Below are 18,770 nucleotides of genomic sequence, written 5' to 3'. Positions count from 1 at the left end.
CCATGTAAAAAAGGATATGTTTGCTTCCCCTTCCACCATGATTGTAAGCTTCCTGAGGCCTCCCCAGCCATGCTTAACTGTGAGTCAATTAAACCTCTTTCCTTTATAAATTACCCAGTCTTGGGTATGTCTTTATTAGCAGTGTGAGAATGGACTAATACACTGTGCTAAGGGTTTTATATATATTGTGTCATACTGTTCTCCCAGCAACCTCGGGAGGTTGATTTTTAACTGTTATGAATTTTTACACGAAGAAATGGAGCATCAGAAATATTTAATGACTTGTTCACACAGATGATAAGGATTCCAGTGGCTCTGATGCCACTTCATTGTGATGCTTCCCAAATGTCAGCCACACTATCCTTTCTCACACCCAGCCAGACTTACAGACAGGAGCGAGGCCAGCAGAACAACTGTCCATAGTAAACAGTGTTTTCACAAGCCAAGAAGTATGGATACTAGCCCAGTCCTGGGCCGTTCCCTGTGCTTGCTGCTCTATTTCAGAGTCTGTTGCCTCTTCTTTTTTAGCTCCTTTCAAGGTCTGCTGAGTCTTCCGTTCTCTCCTAGAATGGTACAGTGTCTCCTGGTTGGATTGAGGCACACATGATCAGAGCATGCAGCTCACAACTTGGCTAGCTCCTGGTGGAAGAATAGTATGGTTGTGGGCTTGAGAGCCAGCCAGCCCTGAACTTAAGAGCAGGCACTGGCTTGAGACTCATTCTCTGTCTAGTTCTTGGCCCCACAGTGCCCACAGCTTCAGCTATTTTCTTGGAGTACCAAAAACTCCATTTCTGAAAACATTTTTAAAAAATGTATTATAACCCATAAAGTCATTATTATTAATGATGCTGAAATTATCTCAAGTTTTGCCGGTGGAGATCTCTTCAAGTTGGCTCATTGTCCTTTTGACACAATATCCATTGGTCTAGATAGCTTTCTTGATTTCTGGCACAAGATATAGCAGGTTCACCTTTCACTTGCACTTTCTTTTTTTTTTTAGAAACCAAAATATGAGCACAAAGTGTGCTCATTGCTACTGAGATGTTGTTGCTTCTAAGGATGATGCATGTTTTGTGAGAATTATTCTGCTATTGATAGCCTAGTAGAGCTGGAGTGGAGGGTGAACAAGAAAACAGCTGCCTGGCCTTCAATTAGAAATGCCCAAAATTCATGTCAGTGACTGCAGCTCTGTCCTTGCTAGCTCCTGCTTGGTTAATGACTTGTCAGTCCCTTGTTGTCAAGCAGTTGGGGTCCTTCGATTAAAAAGAACTCCCTTTTTTGCTGACAGAAAGACGACATTTCAAAGGATATTTCTTGTGAATTCGATTCTCCAGTGGTCCTTTTCTGCCCTTTGTGCCAAACTAAAAACTGCAGGGAAATCTTTGTTACAGAGAATCCAGTAAAAAGCTATTAACAGCATTGAGGCTTTGTCTTTCACTTCATTGCTGTGTATTTTCAGACGTCATTGCTATTTCTTAGAATTAAATTATCTTAATGGAGTACTTACTTGCTTAAGTTTAAAGTTCACTTCATTTTAATGTTTATTTTTTTGAATGGCCCATCAAGGAAACAGAAAGTAGTAGTTTATTTTGTATTGTGGTTTGAGATAAGAGAGGGTTTTATTTTAAATTTTAAGTAAGGCACCCAAAGATAATAAAGGCCTAGGAAGGATAGAGAGAAGAATTTTGTCATGATAGATATTTTTCTCAGTTAGTCTTCCTCAGTGGTGGTTACATAGTATATGCTTATTTTTTTTTTCTTCTAAAGCCAATATATATGTATTTTAAATTACATCAGTAACAAATCTGTGTTATACTGTGTACTCTTATTATACATTTCCCTTCCTTTTGGTCTTTAAAAAGCAAGAGGTTTTATGTTTCCTAGTGGGACTATAAGATAAAGTAGTAAATCTTTGCAGGTTAATTGCTCTGTAATGAACACAGATGGGGCAGAGGGCAGAGGACAGTTTTGACTTAAAACTATTGGGAAACATCAGCAAGCTTTCACTTTATTGTAGGGCAATCCATTAGATTATGGTACTGTCAGCTCCTTGAATACTATCCAGAGAAACCTTACTCCTTTTCCAGGAAATCCTGAGTTCCTCTGTTGATAAGAAACCTTAATAGAAATATGATTTTAATGAATTCATGAAATTTGATAAATTAAGGCCTTTTATTTTAGTAGAGAAAAAGATAAAGTTCAACTTAACCATTGGTGACTTACTGCTTTTATTTAAAGAAGATGGTTTCTAATATGTTTTATTGACTAATCCTTATTAGTTATAAAATGTCTGTCACTCTAGTTCTAGGCTAGTTCCTAAGGTGGAAATTTGCAAAGAAGCCTAAAAGTGACCACTAAGTACACAAAGGAGTCTCTTTTATTAATTTATATATTTTAATACCTACTGTAATATTTTAATATCTTTCTTACATTTTTGTCATATGCCTTTTGGTGACTTAATTTCATTTTATCTTATAGTTTAATATTTTTAAAACACTTGATAAAAATTGCTCCTTTCTACAGGATGCCCGAGTATAATTTTTCTGTTTGATATTTTGTATATAAATACACATGAATTTATGGTAGCTGCTTCTCATTTATTCTTCCTTAAGTTCAAGGCATATATATGCTTGTAGTTTGGTTGTTAACATTCATAAAAATCTTTAAAAGGACTTTATAATTTTGGTATAGTAACAAATGAAAAAGCCTCTCTAAATGCAATGTTGTATGCTGGTTTGGATTCTGAGACAGAAAAATGACATTGTGGAACAACTGGAAGTCTGCATAAAGTCTCTAGTTTGGTTAATAGCAATGAACTGATGTTAATTTCCTAACTTTGATAAATTCTTTGGTTATATAAAATGTTAACATTAATGAAAGGTGGTAAAGAATATATGAGAACTCTGTATGTAGTAGAAACTTAACTCATTAAAAGCTTTGACTGTATATAGACATATGACCATAGTTTGGATTTATTAAGTAGTTTAGGGAAAGTTTAGTGGTAGTTATATTTAAGCCCATTTATAATTCATAATTAAGAATTTAAAAATTAAAAGACCATCAATAAAAAATAAATGCACTTTTCATATGAGGTCACCAAGTTCTGTGTGTTTGATCACTAAAAATACCAATTTTACTCATTTTAGATTATTGCCGCTTATTTTAAAGCACCCATATGAAGGCTTACAGTACAAGCAGCTTGCTTTTTTTTTATTTCTTGTTTAATTTTAAATTCAAAAGATTGAAACATCATATGGAAGAAAATAGAGTCAAAATTCGTCAGTTTATAAAATCAGTGCTGATATTAGTTGGTAATCTGTTTGCATACCTACTAAGTGTGAGAAATATGTAGGTACTGTGGGAAATATTTTTTAAATAGCTCTAATTAAAAGGTGTGGCATGCACAAATGTACACACACACACACGTAGTACATATATATATATATATATATTTAAACAGTCTTTTTTTGTCTTGGGTTGTTAAGTGTTGTAAATGGTATTGAGCTTAAGTGGTATCAGAATTGAGAGACAGTGGTAGAAATTACTTTGAGCCGGGGTGATGAGGGATGTCTTCACCAAGAAAGTAGGCAGGAGTTTAGCTTAGAAGGATGAGTAGACTTTATATATGTACAGACAGATGAGAGAGTACTCTGTGGGTGTGTGTTGATTAGTAGTAAAGCTGAGCCCCAGGGGTTTAGATGTCTCACTAAATAGACTAGTGTTACGGGCAGAGAGTTCCCTGGATGGTGGTGCACAGTAGGGTGGAGTTAGGCATATGCTAGTTTGTGGACGGTCTTGAATGCTAAGAAATTGGAACTTTTGGTTTTAGATAAAATGGGTCTGTTGCTTTTGGAACCAGAGAGTAACTATCAAAGAAGTTTTTATTTTCAGTAGTATCAGAGTTTTGTGTTGAGTTCTCGCTATGTGTAGGGAACTGAGTTAGGTGCCGGGGTACCAAGAGGCCTGAGACTGGTCTCTTCTTTCCAAAGTCTTACAGTCTCTGTCAAGTCAGGATCTTCTTATTTGTAAAAAGATGAATAACAATACCTTTATGAGGCAATATATGCCAGTGAATAATACAGGGAGCCCTATAAGACATTAGATACTTAAATTGTTTGGAGAAGCCTTTAGGGAACAGGTGAAACATAAGCTGAGCTTAGATGGGTGAGTACAACTTAGATAAGTAATGTGGAGGTTGTTCTAAAAGCTGCAGAAGGATATAAATTTAGGAAAAAAACTATAGTGGAGAAAGCAATATGGCTTCATTGTAACTAAAATGAGCTGATGGAAACTTATAGTAATCAGCATGTGGGGTGATGAGTCTATTAAGTATGTGATGGTAGAAACAAGATTATTTGAGAATTGTCAGGACTTGGCAATGATCAATATAGGAGCACAGAAGGAAAACAAATTGGTGGTGACCAGTAACTTGAGCCAGTAGAGGTTGTTTTGTGTCACACATTTTCATTTCCAGGTAATGCTGGACTGCCAAGTACAATTGTCTGACAAAAAGTTAGAGCAGGGGTACCAAAACCTGGAAGACAAATGTGGGTTAAAAGTGCATAAAAATGGGTGACACCAAAGAGAAGCAAAGGAGCAAAAGGAGAAAAAGCCAAGAAGGACATAAAACTGCTGTAAGGTCTGTTCTCGCCGAGGATAAAATGAAGAAACTGAGGCCAGCACGAAAATAATCCAATGCAAGGGAATTTATTCAGGCTCCTGGGTGAGGTTCTGCGGTCCAACAGGAGGGGCCAGAGAAGTCACGTGGACTCCCCCCCCAGGCATGGGGTTTTATAGGGAGTGGAGGCATTTGATTGGCTGTGCCCAAGGTGAGTGAGACAAAATGGTGGGGAGTGGGGCCTGGATGGAACAAAATGGCAGGGAGTGGGGGCCAGATAGGACAAAATGGTAGATAGGGAGTGGGGCCTGGATGGGACAAAATGGTAAGCAGGAAGACAAAATGGCAGGCATGGAGTGGGGCCTGGACAGGACAAAATGGTAGGTAGGGAGTGGGTCCTGGATGGGACAAAATGATAAGCAGGAAGACAAAATGGCAGGCACGGAGTGGGGCCTGGATAGGACAAAATGGTAGGTAGGGAGTGGGGCCTGGATGGGACAAAATGGTAAGCAGGAAGACAAAATGGCAGGCACGGAGTGGGGCCTGGATAGGACAAAATGGTAGGTAGGGAGTGGGGCCTGGATGGGACAAAATGGTAAGCAGGAAGACAAAATGGCAGGCACGGAGTGGGGCCTGGATAGGACAAAATGGTAGGTAGGGAGTGGGGCCTGGATGGGACAAAACGCTATCAGGTAGGTCCTCACGTGGCTTTTTTTCCCGGGCTCCTGGGGGGAAGGGGGGTGGTGTCCGAGCTACCGGCGAGGGAAGGAGGCGTGTCCGAGCTCCTGGCGAGGGTAGGGGGAGTGTCCGAGGTCCCCGAGAGGGAGAGGGGTGTGTCCGAGCTCCCCGCGACGCAACCAGCCTTACAACTGCTGCATTCATAGAGCCAAAGAAAGGCTGACCATGGTGATTATTTCAGTGTTCTTGAAGCAGTTGGAGGATATGCCATCTATGACTGCATACACATCAGAAAAAGAAAACTGGGAAATGCTCAGTTAGTCAGATGTGAGTGATCCTCAGTTTTATGAGAGTGGTGGGCCTGTAGTCCAGATGATCAGATGTAAGGAATAAGTGTGTGTGTATATAGGAGGGGATTGTTGAAGTGGAGGCAGCAGGTTTACCCCAGCATTTGAAGAAGTTGGGATGTGTGAAGACAGGGGTGGATATACATACATAAATACATGACAAGACAGTAGCTGAAGAGGGTAAAAGAAGGGTATTTTAGTTAAATTTATCAAGCATCAAGCGCCAGTTTTGTGCAAGGCAGTAAGTGAGGGGCAGTGGAGGACACAAAAGGTGATTAAAATATAGTGGGATTTTTGTCCCCCTGAAAAAGTGCTGCCTCAAGTTCTTTTGACTTTAGATGGGCAATTCTTCTTAAATATAATGTTGGACTCTGATATTAAGCATGGAATGACAAAATCAGTGACAGACCACTGAAGATGAGGGAGAGCTGGTGAATTGAAGGAGTAGTGAAAAAGAATGGAAGAAAACATGATGTGCAGGTGAAGAGACTGGCCTTCAAAAGGAAAGGACTTTCTCTAAGATAAGCATAACGAAGGAAGAGAAGGAGGTCATTTTAGACCTGTTCTGAGCTAGAATAAGGACGCCAGGAAGTGTTTACTGTGAATGTCATGTATAACACACAGTCTGGGGCTATGAGTTCTGCCTTTGAAAAGTTCTAGTGCAATGGAACAATGAATCAGTCGGTGCTTATTTTTTATCCTTTAGGAGAAAAAGAATAAAAGTGACACACCTGGATCATTAAAGATACTGGGTTTTGACTGAGGTGTTGTTGTTGTTGTTGTTGTTGTTGTTGTTTTGAGACAGAGTCTGACTCTGTCACACAGGCTGGAATGCAGTCATGCAATGGTGGCTTACTGCAGCCACGACCTCCCTGGGTCAGGTGTTCCTCCCACCTCTGCAACCTGAGTAGCTGGGACTACAGGAGTGTGCCACCATACCCAACTAATTTTTGTATTTTTAGTAGACATGGGATTTCTCCATGTTGCCCAGGCTGGTCTCAAACTCCTGGGCTCAAGTGATCTGTCCACCTCAGCTTCCCAAAGTGCTGGGATTACAGGCATGAGCCACTGCACCTGGCTTTTTTTTTTTTTTTAATGTCTAATGTAATGCCTATATTTTTAAAACTATAAGATAATGTGTGACTATTTCAGTGTCTGCAGTTAGCTAGGATTTGTGAGATGTAGACTCATAGAGCTTAGAGTCTAAGAAGGGAGGTAAGGAAGACGAACATGCAGGATCTTAATAAATGCCTGCCCGTTGACCTCTGATGGGAGGTAGAAAGTTTAGTGCTCACACCATACACGTGGAGTATTAGGGGAATTTAGAGGAAAAGAATTGGAGCAATTTCAGTTGAACAAGATTTTGAAACAAATTTGCCATATATTTATTTCAAGTCCCTATTTTGTTTTTTTCATAGACATTATTTTCTACACAGTTAGGAAATATAATTGTGTGCTCATACTTTTTGGTCCCCACTGATAACAGTATGAATTATGAACATGATTTTGGCCACTTAAATGAAAAGAATCGCCTCTTTTTTTTTTTTTTTTTTTTTTTGAGACGGAGTTAGGAAAAGGTTCTGCAGGACTTGGAGCGTGGGTGGGGCTTGGATGCTGGAGGCAGGACTTGGAGCGTGGGTAGGGCTTGGTTGGTGGAGGCAGGACTTGGAGCGTGGATGGGGCTTGGTTGGTGAAGGCAGGACTTGGAGCGTGGGTGGGGCTTGGTTGGTGGAGGCAGGATTTGGAGCGTGGGTGGGGCTTGGTTGTTGGAGGCAGGACTTGGAGCGTGGGTGGGGCTTGGTTGGTGGAGTATCTGGATGTGGCTTGCATTTTCCATTTTCTGCTTGTAAACTTGCTTTCAAGGTGTTCATACTTTATTTTATTGGCTATATTTTAAGTGCATGTAACCAGAAAATAGGTGCAGGTCAATAAGAGAAAAGAGTTAATTAATACTCTGCTTTGACTTTTGTAGTCAAACATAGGAAGACATGTAGGTAGGAGGGGAAGAAAATAAACCTAATTTAGAAAGGAAAAAAAGACCCACTTTTTTTCTCTGAGATATTAAAAATATCATTTCAAGATTTTTCTTGATAGAATGATTTTCTCCCTCTCTGTCCCTGTCTCTAGATATTTTGTGAAATTTTGGTTGGAAAGAAAATTATAGAAGGGACTATTTGGCTATCATAGAGTAGGCCTGGAAAGTGATTTCTTTACAGGCAATAACTAAAATTCAGTCACTCCAAAAGTTAATCTGAGAATTACTCAATACTTGCTCTCACAGTATTGTTAAGCAGGGTTTGAGTTGAAGGGATTCCTATTGAGGGATATATTTAATATCCTTCCTTTACCACGAACTCCTTCTCTCCCCCACCTCCCACTCGGAAGAGGCAACAAGGCTTGCCCACAGCGGTTCCTGTAGCAGAGCTTGATCCAGCCTCGGCTGAGGTCAAGCACTCCCATTCCAGCCTCTTGAGGGCTTTCTCTGTGTGTTGCCAGTGTGCTGGTAAAAATGACTTTAAACTCTTGTCAGCGCGGTTACTGGTGCATGCATCACAGTCCCACTCAAATAAACCTGTCACAACACAGAGTCGGTCGCTAGAGAAGAGTACAAGGGCAGGCCTCTAGCTTTTCATTCGAGCATCACTAAACGTGCACAGAGTGCCCAATTATTTCAGCATTATTGAGCAAGCCTACAGGAGGACCCAAGCCTTGCTACATTAGATTTTCTTTAGTAATTTGCTCAAGTACCACTGAGGACACTTAAAGGGCTTAAAACGGTGGCTGCAACCGGTTTCCTTTTCTGGGTTGTTAATTCAGGTTTTCTCTTTCAAATTAACTCTCCCTGCATGCTGTGCAGTGGTTCTGGGAGAACTGTTTAACACTAATTTTCTCAATTTTCAGCTTTTTTTGTTCAACATAACTGCTTTAACAGTTATTCACGTGTATGTTTTGATTAGAAATGTATGATAGTGAGACCTTATTTTTTGAGATAAAGCCTTTTATGAGGTTTGTTAAAGAAATATGTTTGAATATCAACCATTAAAAGTTACTTATATAATTTCACCACTTAAAAATTATTTATAGTCCGTGTGCAAAACCTCCAAGTATAAGAAAGTTAGCATTTATTGACTATGCAGCTTCTTTCCTCCCTCCCCCTTTTAAAAATATTTATGTTAATGATAAATCTTTCATAGGTGTTCGATTTTTTTATTGCCTATTTGTGCCTCCCTTTCTGTTTCTGTTGGTCAGGGCTTGGATATGGGGGGGCAAATTCAATATCTGTGTTTAATTTTTCACAGCAGCAACAACTCCAGGCCCAGCATTTATCACATGGACATGGTCTCCCCGTACCTCTGACTCCACACCCTTCAGGACTCCAGCCCCCTGCCATTCCACCTATCGGTAGCAGTGCCGGGCTTCTGGCTCTTTCCAGTGCTCTGGGAGGTCAGTCCCATCTTCCAATTAAAGATGAGAAGAAGCATCATGACAATGATCACCAAAGAGGTGAGTGACTCTCTTGGGATGCCAATCTGTGATTACCTGCCTGCTGCTGAGGGTAGGTTCTGGATGCCATTGTTTATTCTTTCTGAATTTAGTTTTACCAATGACTAAACAAAGGATTTCCACGGAAAGGTAAATTAATTACTACAAGTAGTCAGTTGCCAAATGATATTCTAGTGGTTGGCAAGAGCTAACATACGCCCCAGAGGCAGAGGGGCCTGTTTCTGGTTATTGCCTTTGATTTCTTGCTACCTCCTATGTTCCCCAGGTCTACATCAGCAATGAAATCCCATGATGCTCTGTTTGAAGTAGCGTGTTGCATTAATAGTTAATTTTGATGGAATTTATTTTGGGGATTGTCTTGCTGATAAATGCTCACTTGATATTTGACCAAATCAATTATTATTTATAAACAAATGAGCCTATATAGAGCAGTAAAAATCTCGCAGGTAAGAAAACAATTTCAGTAGTCTTAGTAATTAAGAAGGTACAGACCAAATTAATGAAATCTGTTGGTTTAACTGTCTCTCTTACCCAGTCTGTTTAGAAGCATGAAATTAACTAATTTCTTCCTATAAGACCAACATAATTGTTTATGCAATTAATTGATTTAAAGGCCAGTTGTGCTCCTTCTAGGTTGATTTCCTTTTTCCACTAAGGTAGATGATGGAGCAGAATCATTTTGATGTGACTGCTGTTTTTCTATGATGCTTACTGAAAATTCTTATTAGTTAATGACAGAAATGAAGATTAAAAAGTCTCTCCTAGCATTCCTTTCTGGGAATTTACTTACTTAGCACACATGGTTGGTTCATTGGCTTGAAAGGTGTAGTTCATAATTAAAAACTCATATCCCCGTTTCAGCATCCTTAATATGAATTATAATATTAGTCAGTGATTTTTATCACATAAGCATAATTTCCATCTCTGACGTTAGAAACACTGTAATTTGTTATCCAGTTATCTTAATGCTATGGTACAGAGTTGATGCATGATTATAAATACTTTCTTTTTTTTTTTTTGAAACAAAGTCTTACTCTGTCGCCCAGGCTGGAGTGCAGTGGCATGATCTTGGCTCACTGCAACCTCCGCCTCCCAGGTTCAGGCAATTCTCCTGCCTCAGCCTCCTGAGTAGCTGGGATTATAGGCGTGTGCTACCACGCCCAGATAATTTTTGTATTTTTAGTAATTTTGTATTTTTAGTAATTTTCACCATGTTGGTCAGGCTGGTCTCGAACTCCTGACCTCGTGATCTACCCGTCTTGGCTTCCCAAAGTACTGGGATTACAGGCGTGAGCCACTGCGCCTGGCCTGTAAATACATTCTTCAGTGGAAAAGTCTATAAGGAGTGCAGATAATAAGAATGTCTAGCTTTGGTTCTTCTAAAATTGTGTCAAAGGTAGATTGGTACTTTGTGAATTTGGTTGAACGGTGTTAATAATTAACTTTACAGCACAGTTGACATCTGTGTAATTTATTATTTAGCAGAGATCAAGTTTGATAGATTAGTATGATTTTATGTAAACTAACTAGTACTTTTCTTTTTTTCTTCTTCCCACCGCTTTATGTGCTTGTGTTGCTGCTGTTTTGCATATAGACAGAGACTCCATCAAGGTAGGACTCAACATTTACAGACTGAGGAATGGCTTAAAAGGGCTGTAAATGATTTGAATGAATCTAGTAAAGAATTCTTTGAGATTTAGAGAATGATTTCTTTTGCTTTACTAAGTAGTGGTTAACTGCACTTTTTAAAATAACCTTCAGGTGTGTGGTTGATTTTTTTTTTTTTTTTTTTTTTTTTTAAGGTCCCATTTCTCTCTCAGAATCAGAGATTTGTAGACCAAGGTTAAACTGCAAGATCTGGCTTGGATTGCTCCTTTTATTATTTGCTATGTGAAAAAAAACAACTGCTTTTCTTCACTTAGGCTCTGGCTGTAAGATAACAATGAAATGAAGTAAATACATTGGTTTGTAAACAAATACATACGAGTTTCATATTTGAGGAAACAGTTCCAACCTACAAAACTCTTTATTGAAACACTTGTTTAAGTGAACGGTGTAATTTTTTTTATCACTAGAAATAATTTTCTCTTTTAAATTTAAGTGAATTTTTTTCACCATATTTTTTTTTCCTTTAAATTAACATTTTGGTTTCCAGTATAACAAGCTAATTCTCTTAGGTTTTGTATCTGTCTTATCTGCCTTTTGTATCCCTTTTTAGAAAAGTTGTGGGGAAAGAGGAAAAGTATTTAGAGCCTAATGATTTGGATATGCTTCTATACCTCCAGAATGAGATGTGCTAAGGATACCTGTGTTTATTTAGTAAGCAAACAAGAAAATCAGACTGCCATGGCAGGAAATGAGTAAAACATGAAAATTGATGTGATCACTTATGAACCAAATACAATATAAATACACCATTGTATCATGCATAATTGTATTACATATATATTACATGCCTTTGTGTTACTTACTGGTGAGAAGGAAAGGATATTTCTCAAGCATTGGCCGAGGTACAGATTTACCAATTTCTTTATATTTTACAACAGTTGAATGTTTTGGGGTGTAGGTAGTTATATCTTGCAGTTTTTTTTTTTTTTTTTTTTTTTTGAGACAGAGTTTCACTCTCGTTACCCAGGCTGGAGTGCAATGGCGCGATCTCGGCTCACCGCAACCTCCGCCTCCTGGGTTCAGGCAATTCTCCTGCCTCAGCCTCCTGAGTAGCTGGGATTACAGGCACGCGCCACCATGCCCAGCTAATTTTTTTGTATTAGTAGAGACAGGGTTTCACAATGTTGACCAGGATGCTCTCGATCTCTCGACCTCGTGATCCACCCGCCTCGGCCTCCCAAAGTGCTGGGATTACAGGCTTGAGCCACCGCGCCTGGCCTATCTTGCAGTTTTTAATGGAGTTATATATATGAAGATTAAATCTTCCCCCCAAACCACTGTGCTAGCACTTTGAACGCCTTTTTACTCCTTGTTTTACAATGAAAAGGAATTTTTTTTTTAGAGCCCTTAAATAATGGAAAATAAAACTTGAGTCTATCTGTTTTACCCTTCAAGAATCTTTGTAATTTGGAAGGGTGTCTGCACTCCCATATAAATGTCAACATTTACTATTATAACTACACACACTGAATTATTTAATTATGTATTTACAGTTGTGTATTTTGTTGTATCATATTCGTATCAATACCTAGATTAAAAAAGCATTCTTATTCAAAGTATATTAAGTGTTTCACACCTGTGTACTTAGGAAGTAGTAAGTAAATGCAGTGACTAGGATTAACTGATATCAGCCTTTGAAAGCCTGAGGTCATAATATAAACATTCCCTGGCTTTTTATTATAAATATATACCTTTAGGCAGTCCAGTGAACTAAACAAAAGCCTCCATTCCCAGAAGACTGTGAAAATATTTATACTTCAGTGCACACTTTTGTGTCAATTACATTTTCTTATTCCCTCATGCAAGAGTAGGATGTGTTACGAAATCATCTATAATCATTCAGGGTGAGCCTGGAAATGAGTATCTATATAGCTCGAAGCCAGGGGAAAAACAAAAAAGAAAGGCTGATGATTTTGCCTTGATTTATTATGGAATGGCAGCTATTAATAGATGTTTTGGTTGGGTACCATTCTCAAATGTGAAGTTGTATTATGCCAGGTGTGGGGCTATCCTATAGTTGTACAAGGTGAAATAGTTTGCTAATTTTTCTGAATGTGTTCGGTGATGCTCAGAGAAGCAGTTTTAGTTGCTTGTTCCATCGATCATCCTCCCATAAGTGGTTCCTGGTTAAGAGGGGCTTTTTACAACTGTCTGCTGTGTGACTCTAGATGGTTTTTATCAGCCAGAGCATGCCAACTGCCTGCAGCTGGAGTTGAGCTTGTATGAAATAATTTATTTATGCAAGATAATGCTCCTTAACATTTAACAGGTAATGAATGTGACATAAATTTCCTTCTTGCTTTTAATTTTTCCCTTTCCTTTTCTAATGTGCAAACAGGCAGCTCTGGTACTCTAAATAATAAGTAATTTTTGGCCATCTGTCAAAAGGAAATTTCAATACAAATTTAAATTAATGGTGCCTGAAATTTTTTATAGCTCCTCTAAAAGCCTCTAATGTGCAGAAAATTCTGAATCTGCTGGTAGTAATTAGTGTTGCATGTAATGAGAATGTGGGCAATCTCATACAGCCCCAGTGGAACATTTTGATATGGTAGCAAAATTTTGATTTATACAAGGTTGTAGATGGGTTTAATTGTGAGAGACGCTTTAAGATGTTTTCTTGACGTTACAGATTGTTAAACGGCAGATTTCAGAAAAGCTTATATACTGTAAATTTAAAGATTCAAGCAATTAAGATACTTTACCTTTGGATGCCAAGTAATATGAAAGAAATTCACTTGTTAACATGTTGGTCCTTTTTTCTCCTCTGTCTTTCTCTTCTCGGAAGTTCTGTGGCCACTAAATCGCATACTGTTGGCTTTACTGAGCTCGTTTTCTATAGCTCCTGTAGCCAAGTTCATTCCTAAGCCTGTTATTTGCAGACCTGTATCTGAAGTTTTTCAACAAAGGTGGAGAATGTAAATATGGATCTAAAGGAGAAAGCACTGTAGGAGCCCAAGAATCAATTTCCTTGGTGATGAAAAACTAGACCAGTGTGTGTTGTAGGGCTGTTGAAGTCAGGAGCCATGGCACCTGCAGCCTTCCTTGCTTGTCACTTGGCTATCCAGTGACTCCATGTGCCTAACAGTAAGTCCCACATTTGAGGCCTGAAAATGGCAAGAAACACAGACTATGATTTACTCTCACCCTTAATGGTAGGGCAGAAAACGCAAATTTATCTCTCCAAAGGAATCCAAAGTAGGTTAAGTGGGAGTGTTCTCACCATCTTTTCAGTATTGAGAACGATTTCTGTCATCCCTAGAAAAGGCATAAGTGACACTAAAGACATGTTTTCTGAGGTGATGGAATCTTCCATTGCCCACCTCCTCTCATTGAGAGCCAAGGGGTAAAAGTAATTGGCTCTAAAATGGTGTCAGAGGGGACATTCCCACATGCTGCCAGGAGCTTCCCATTTATGGAGGTTCCAGTTCATTAAGAGGAGTCAGCTGCCCCGAGTTATTAGGTTTCTCATAGCACTCTCCAGTTTTTGTCTGAGTGACTGAAACAAGGCTAATGATACAGAGCTGTGAAGGCCAAAATTGCCTAAAACTTGGTAAGAATCTGAGGTTCAGAAATTAGTGTTATTTCCCACTCCATCCCAAATGTCTACATAATTCCAGGTAGCAAAAAGTAGGCACCAAAATCAAGACCAGCTTAAATATAAATCCCAAAATTCACTATCACCAAATGCTGATAGCTCCATGACCTCACCGAAGTTGCTATTGTGCATTCTTTATTATGTTTTGTAAGTACTTTTTATGTGTCTTCCTGGTTCTCCTGTGTTTTATCCTGAGTGCAATAACCTTCTCAAGTCAGATTATGAGGGATTTGCCTTTTTTATCTGCAAAATATAGCAGAAGTACAAATATTTTTTTCTCTGTGCCTATGCTTACCCAGTACAAACATTTTTTCCTTCTGAGTGGTGGTGTTTTTATTTTTGTTATTTCATTGGAATGTCTTCAAGCCTGGAGTGCTGGATGCATCATCAAAAAGTATGATCATTTTTAGTGACTTGTGCAGTGCCAAATTGATATCCTAAAACTCTGTACTAATTTAAAATGCCAAATGCAGTGATTGAATATGTTGCCACACAATCCGCCAATATTGAACTTTATAGTTTTTGTAATTTTTGTTGGCATAATGAGTATGGGTGGTGCACTTTGTTTTTTTAATTTACTTATAATTATTTTTTACCTAATTGCTTTTCTGTGGGTATATATACTTTTTCCTATGCAAAGTCCTTGATTTTGTTTAAAGATTTTTATGGTGATTCATTCATTATTTGTGTTTAAGGAAATGCCTTTTTATTCTGCCACGTCTATATTTTGGGGCATAGATGACTAAAACATCATATGTTGCTTTTTTCTATCTCCCAGTTGTTCTGTTGACCATAAAGGTTTATCAGTGGAAAATTAGAAAAAGGTTACTTTTATGTTCAAATTGAAGGGCATGATTCAGGCCAAGAAAGCACTTTTGCCTCATTAGTTGGGTGTTACAGGTGAAAGTGGGTTTTTAGCCTGAATTAACAGAATGATTACTTCATACGCCCCTTTAAGTAGGAATGTTACCATTTGGGAAATAACTTTGTGGGATAAATTTGTATTACTTCAGACTTTAGAAGTACGTATTGTAAAAAGGCAAAGGCATAAAATAATAGCTAGATTGAAAAGGGGGGGAATCGATGAACTCCACAAAACACTAAAGAATGTTGAAGCAAACAAAACAGTCATGGACTTTTGATCTCTTTCTCCTCAGTAATCAGTAATCTGAGAAGAGACATTGACTAATTGAGGGCTGTAGCACTTCAGCTTTCTACTCTAACCTAGGGAAAAATAAGGTGGATCCAGTGCCCACTCAGTTCTACTGATCTCTGAGCAGGCCCCACCGCATGTATAGCTCATAGGTTAGATTTGACCAGTGAAGGTAGGTGTCGTTATGCTTACCCTTATTTCATACCTGAGGAAAGGTTTAGAGGTGTGAAGGCCTGTCAGAGGTCACGTAGCCAGTGCCATCCTCAAAGGGAAGCTCTTTGGGTGACCCAGTTTCATTCTAAGTTATTAAAAATTTGAAACATACTACAAAGTACAGAGAACCCCCTATACACCCAGCAACTAGGCATAAGAGCTGTCAATATGTATCCATGTTTTTATTCTTTTTTCTTTGCTGAAGTATTTGAAAACAAATCCCAGATAGTATACCTTTTGTTCCTATCTACTTCAATATGCAAAATGAACACATTCTCTAAATAGTGATCCTTTTTTTTAGATAACCATAATGCTTTTAATCCCTTAGTAAAATAATTCTTTGATATCTTCTGATACCCAGCTTATCATCAAACTTCTTTGATTATTTCAAATAATTGGTTTGCTTAAAATGGGATTCGAATAGGATCCATTTTATTTTGTTGTGATCTCTGTTAGGTCTCTTTTAATCTAAATTTTTCTCATTAAGAACATTTTTGTTTTACACCACTGCCTAACTCATAATTTCCTTCTCAAACTAATCTTTGATTTGTCCTCTTATACAATTCCACAAAGAAGATTAAGATTCTTCCCCTCAAGAAGATCAAATTTAGGGGGAGATAACTTTACTCATTTGGGGCATGGGGAATCAGGGATACCACCTAATAAGGAAATAGAAGTACTTAATATATTTTTAAAATTGTATTTTAAAATATGTTTTAAAAAGCCAAACTTGAGCAATACTTATTTGGATAGTGGATTTGTATTTCAAGTACATGATAGTCTGTGTTTCAAGGTTAAAGAATAGAAATAGAATTCTACCTTTTTATGTTGAGCATACATTTTTAGGTATCTTACTCCCTTGATTATTGGTAAAATCTATTTCGTTGTTCATCACCAATGTGTACAGGCAAAGCTAGACTTCATTCTCCTATCCCATTTTCCCATTATAAGGAAAAGGCTTTTCCTGGTGTAATTCAGCATGAAGTATTCTTGAAACCACAAGGAAGCACATAGAATCATTTAGAATAGGAGCCATTCTGTAGGAAGGCTATGCCAGGTTCTTCAACAATCCTCTCTACCACTAGGCAAGCTCTGTATCAACAAGTCATTTAACCTCCATGGATCTCAAGGCTGTAACTCAAGGCATTCTTCTAAGTATTTGGAATATAGCTATTTTCTTATGTGTTATTTAGTCCTGTCCTAGAAGCAAATTTTGAAATAAAAATATTATACCATAGGTTATGTTTAAGCAGTAAAGTTGGCCATACCATTAGCCAGATAAACACAGTGGTTAGCCGGGCATGGTGGCGCATGCCTTGTAATCCCAGCTACTCGGGAGGCTGAGGCAGGAGAATTGCTTGAATCCGGGAGGCAGAGGTTGCAGTGAGCCGAGATCGTGCCACTGCACTCCAGCCTGGCACCTGGCGACTGAGCGAGACTCTGTCTCAAAAAAAATAAAAAATAAAAAAATAAACACAGTGGTTAGAAGTGCAGAATTCATTTGAGGGGTTGAGTGGTAGGGTGATAAATTATGCCTTTCAAGTATTTAAGGTTATAACTCTTTCAGTTTCCCAAAATAATATGGTAATTTGAAATTAAGTGTTTTGGCATTACTGTTGCTTTTTAATTCTTTGTTTATAATACTTTTAGATATTTATTTTTACCATAACTATTTGCAGTTATCAAGTAACAATCAAGAAGTTTTGTTCTGTGGATCTATGATGCAGTAATTTGTTCAGTATTAATTGACACCTGCCTTTAGGCATGTAAACTGCGTGAAATGTAACAGGTGTCCTAATTCCAAAAAATATGTGGTAATTGTTTGTTTGTCAAACAGATGAATAAATATCTTTAGGGCATAGCTGGTCCTCAGGTGGTGAGCATAAATGATGTGACTCTGGGAGACACGCTTGTTTTGCAGCACCCTCCTCCACCGATTGCTGAAGCAGAACAAATAACTAATTAACAGGGCGGGCTGGGTGGCAGGTTGGCTTTCTCCAGCTGATTTGGCAAAATGGTTTAATCCTTTCCCTCTGTAAACCAGCCCTCTTAGTTATTAGACATTTTCATCCTGATGTTTAGTATTTCTAATTTTCTTAATTAGGATGCATTCATCTCTTGGGAAAATGTTATAAAGTTTATAGTTAACATTTTTAAAAATTCAGAGGAGCCCAAGATTTATTTAAGTGTTAATAGTTGGCGCTTGAATTTCAAAAGCATTTGTTTCTCAAAATGTAGATACTTCTTCCAATGGAATTATTTCAAAGAATTGTTCTCTATCATTTCCCTTCCTCCCTTTCTCCCTTTCTCCCTCCCTCCCTCCCTCCCTCCCTCCCTTCCTTTCTTCCTCCATCCCTCCCTCCCTCCCTTCCTTTCTTCCTCCCTCCCTCCCTCCCTTCCTTTCTTCCATCCTTCCTTCCTTCCTCTTTCAGTATTCTTAAGTAACACTAACCCACTCTGGAAAAATTATAAAATCACCCGTGGGATAGGGTAGTTTAATACTCTTACTTCTTGTTTTCTTAAATTATTTCTGCAACACTTTCCTCTGTCCAACTAATGTATTTTGTTCTATGGTGATTTGAAGTAGCTCAGCTATCTTCTGGGTGAAAGACTCTCTACACTTGGGAGCCACCACTTACAAGAGCTGTAATTTTGGACTTACATAGTCATATCTGATTACTACAATGACAACTGCCTTGTGACAGGGTTGAAGAGAATTCAGGCTTCACCAAAGAGTAATAGAAAGGAAGCTTGCTGAGGGGCTGAGTAGTACTTTCTGAAAGAGTTTTTGATTGTTTTAAATAAGCTTGCTGTTAAATGAAGATCATATAGTTATTTCAAAACTCAGTAATGCTGCTTAGACTTGGCAAGTCAAAACTTGAAATGTTAGAGTTGAATACTTATTTGTTTTTCTTTGAATCTAAATGTTGAATAAGGTAAGTCACGTTGCTTTAACTTTACCAGATTATTCATTATTTAGAACCAATCCAA

At 38.3% G+C, this 18,770-nt stretch overlaps 1 protein-coding gene across 5 annotated transcripts in view; it reads left to right on the top strand.

The window, feature by feature from the left end:
* Positions 1-18,770, top strand: part of TLE4 (TLE family member 4, transcriptional corepressor) — a 148,736-nt gene that overhangs the window by 67,188 nt on the left and 62,778 nt on the right. For 3 of the 5 annotated variants that reach the window (XM_012464244.3, XM_012464242.3, XM_012464245.3), the window contains 2 exons: positions 8,946-9,147; positions 10,742-10,758. In XM_012464244.3, the coding sequence (XP_012319667.1) occupies positions 8,946-9,147; positions 10,742-10,758 (219 nt within the window). Of the gene's footprint in view, positions 1-8,942; positions 9,148-10,741; positions 10,759-18,770 lie in introns of all 5 variants that reach the window. The other 2 variants (XM_012464243.3, XM_012464241.3) reach the window with 1 other exon arrangement.

This window comes from Aotus nancymaae, unplaced genomic scaffold (assembly GCF_030222135.1).
Source record: "Aotus nancymaae isolate 86718 unplaced genomic scaffold, 86718_ANA_hifiasm-v0.15.2.pri h1tg000041l, whole genome shotgun sequence".
Lineage (NCBI taxonomy): Eukaryota > Metazoa > Chordata > Mammalia > Primates > Aotidae > Aotus > Aotus nancymaae.
The sequence above is the reverse complement of the archived record's forward strand: the minus strand, read 5'-3'. Positions and strand labels throughout refer to the sequence as shown.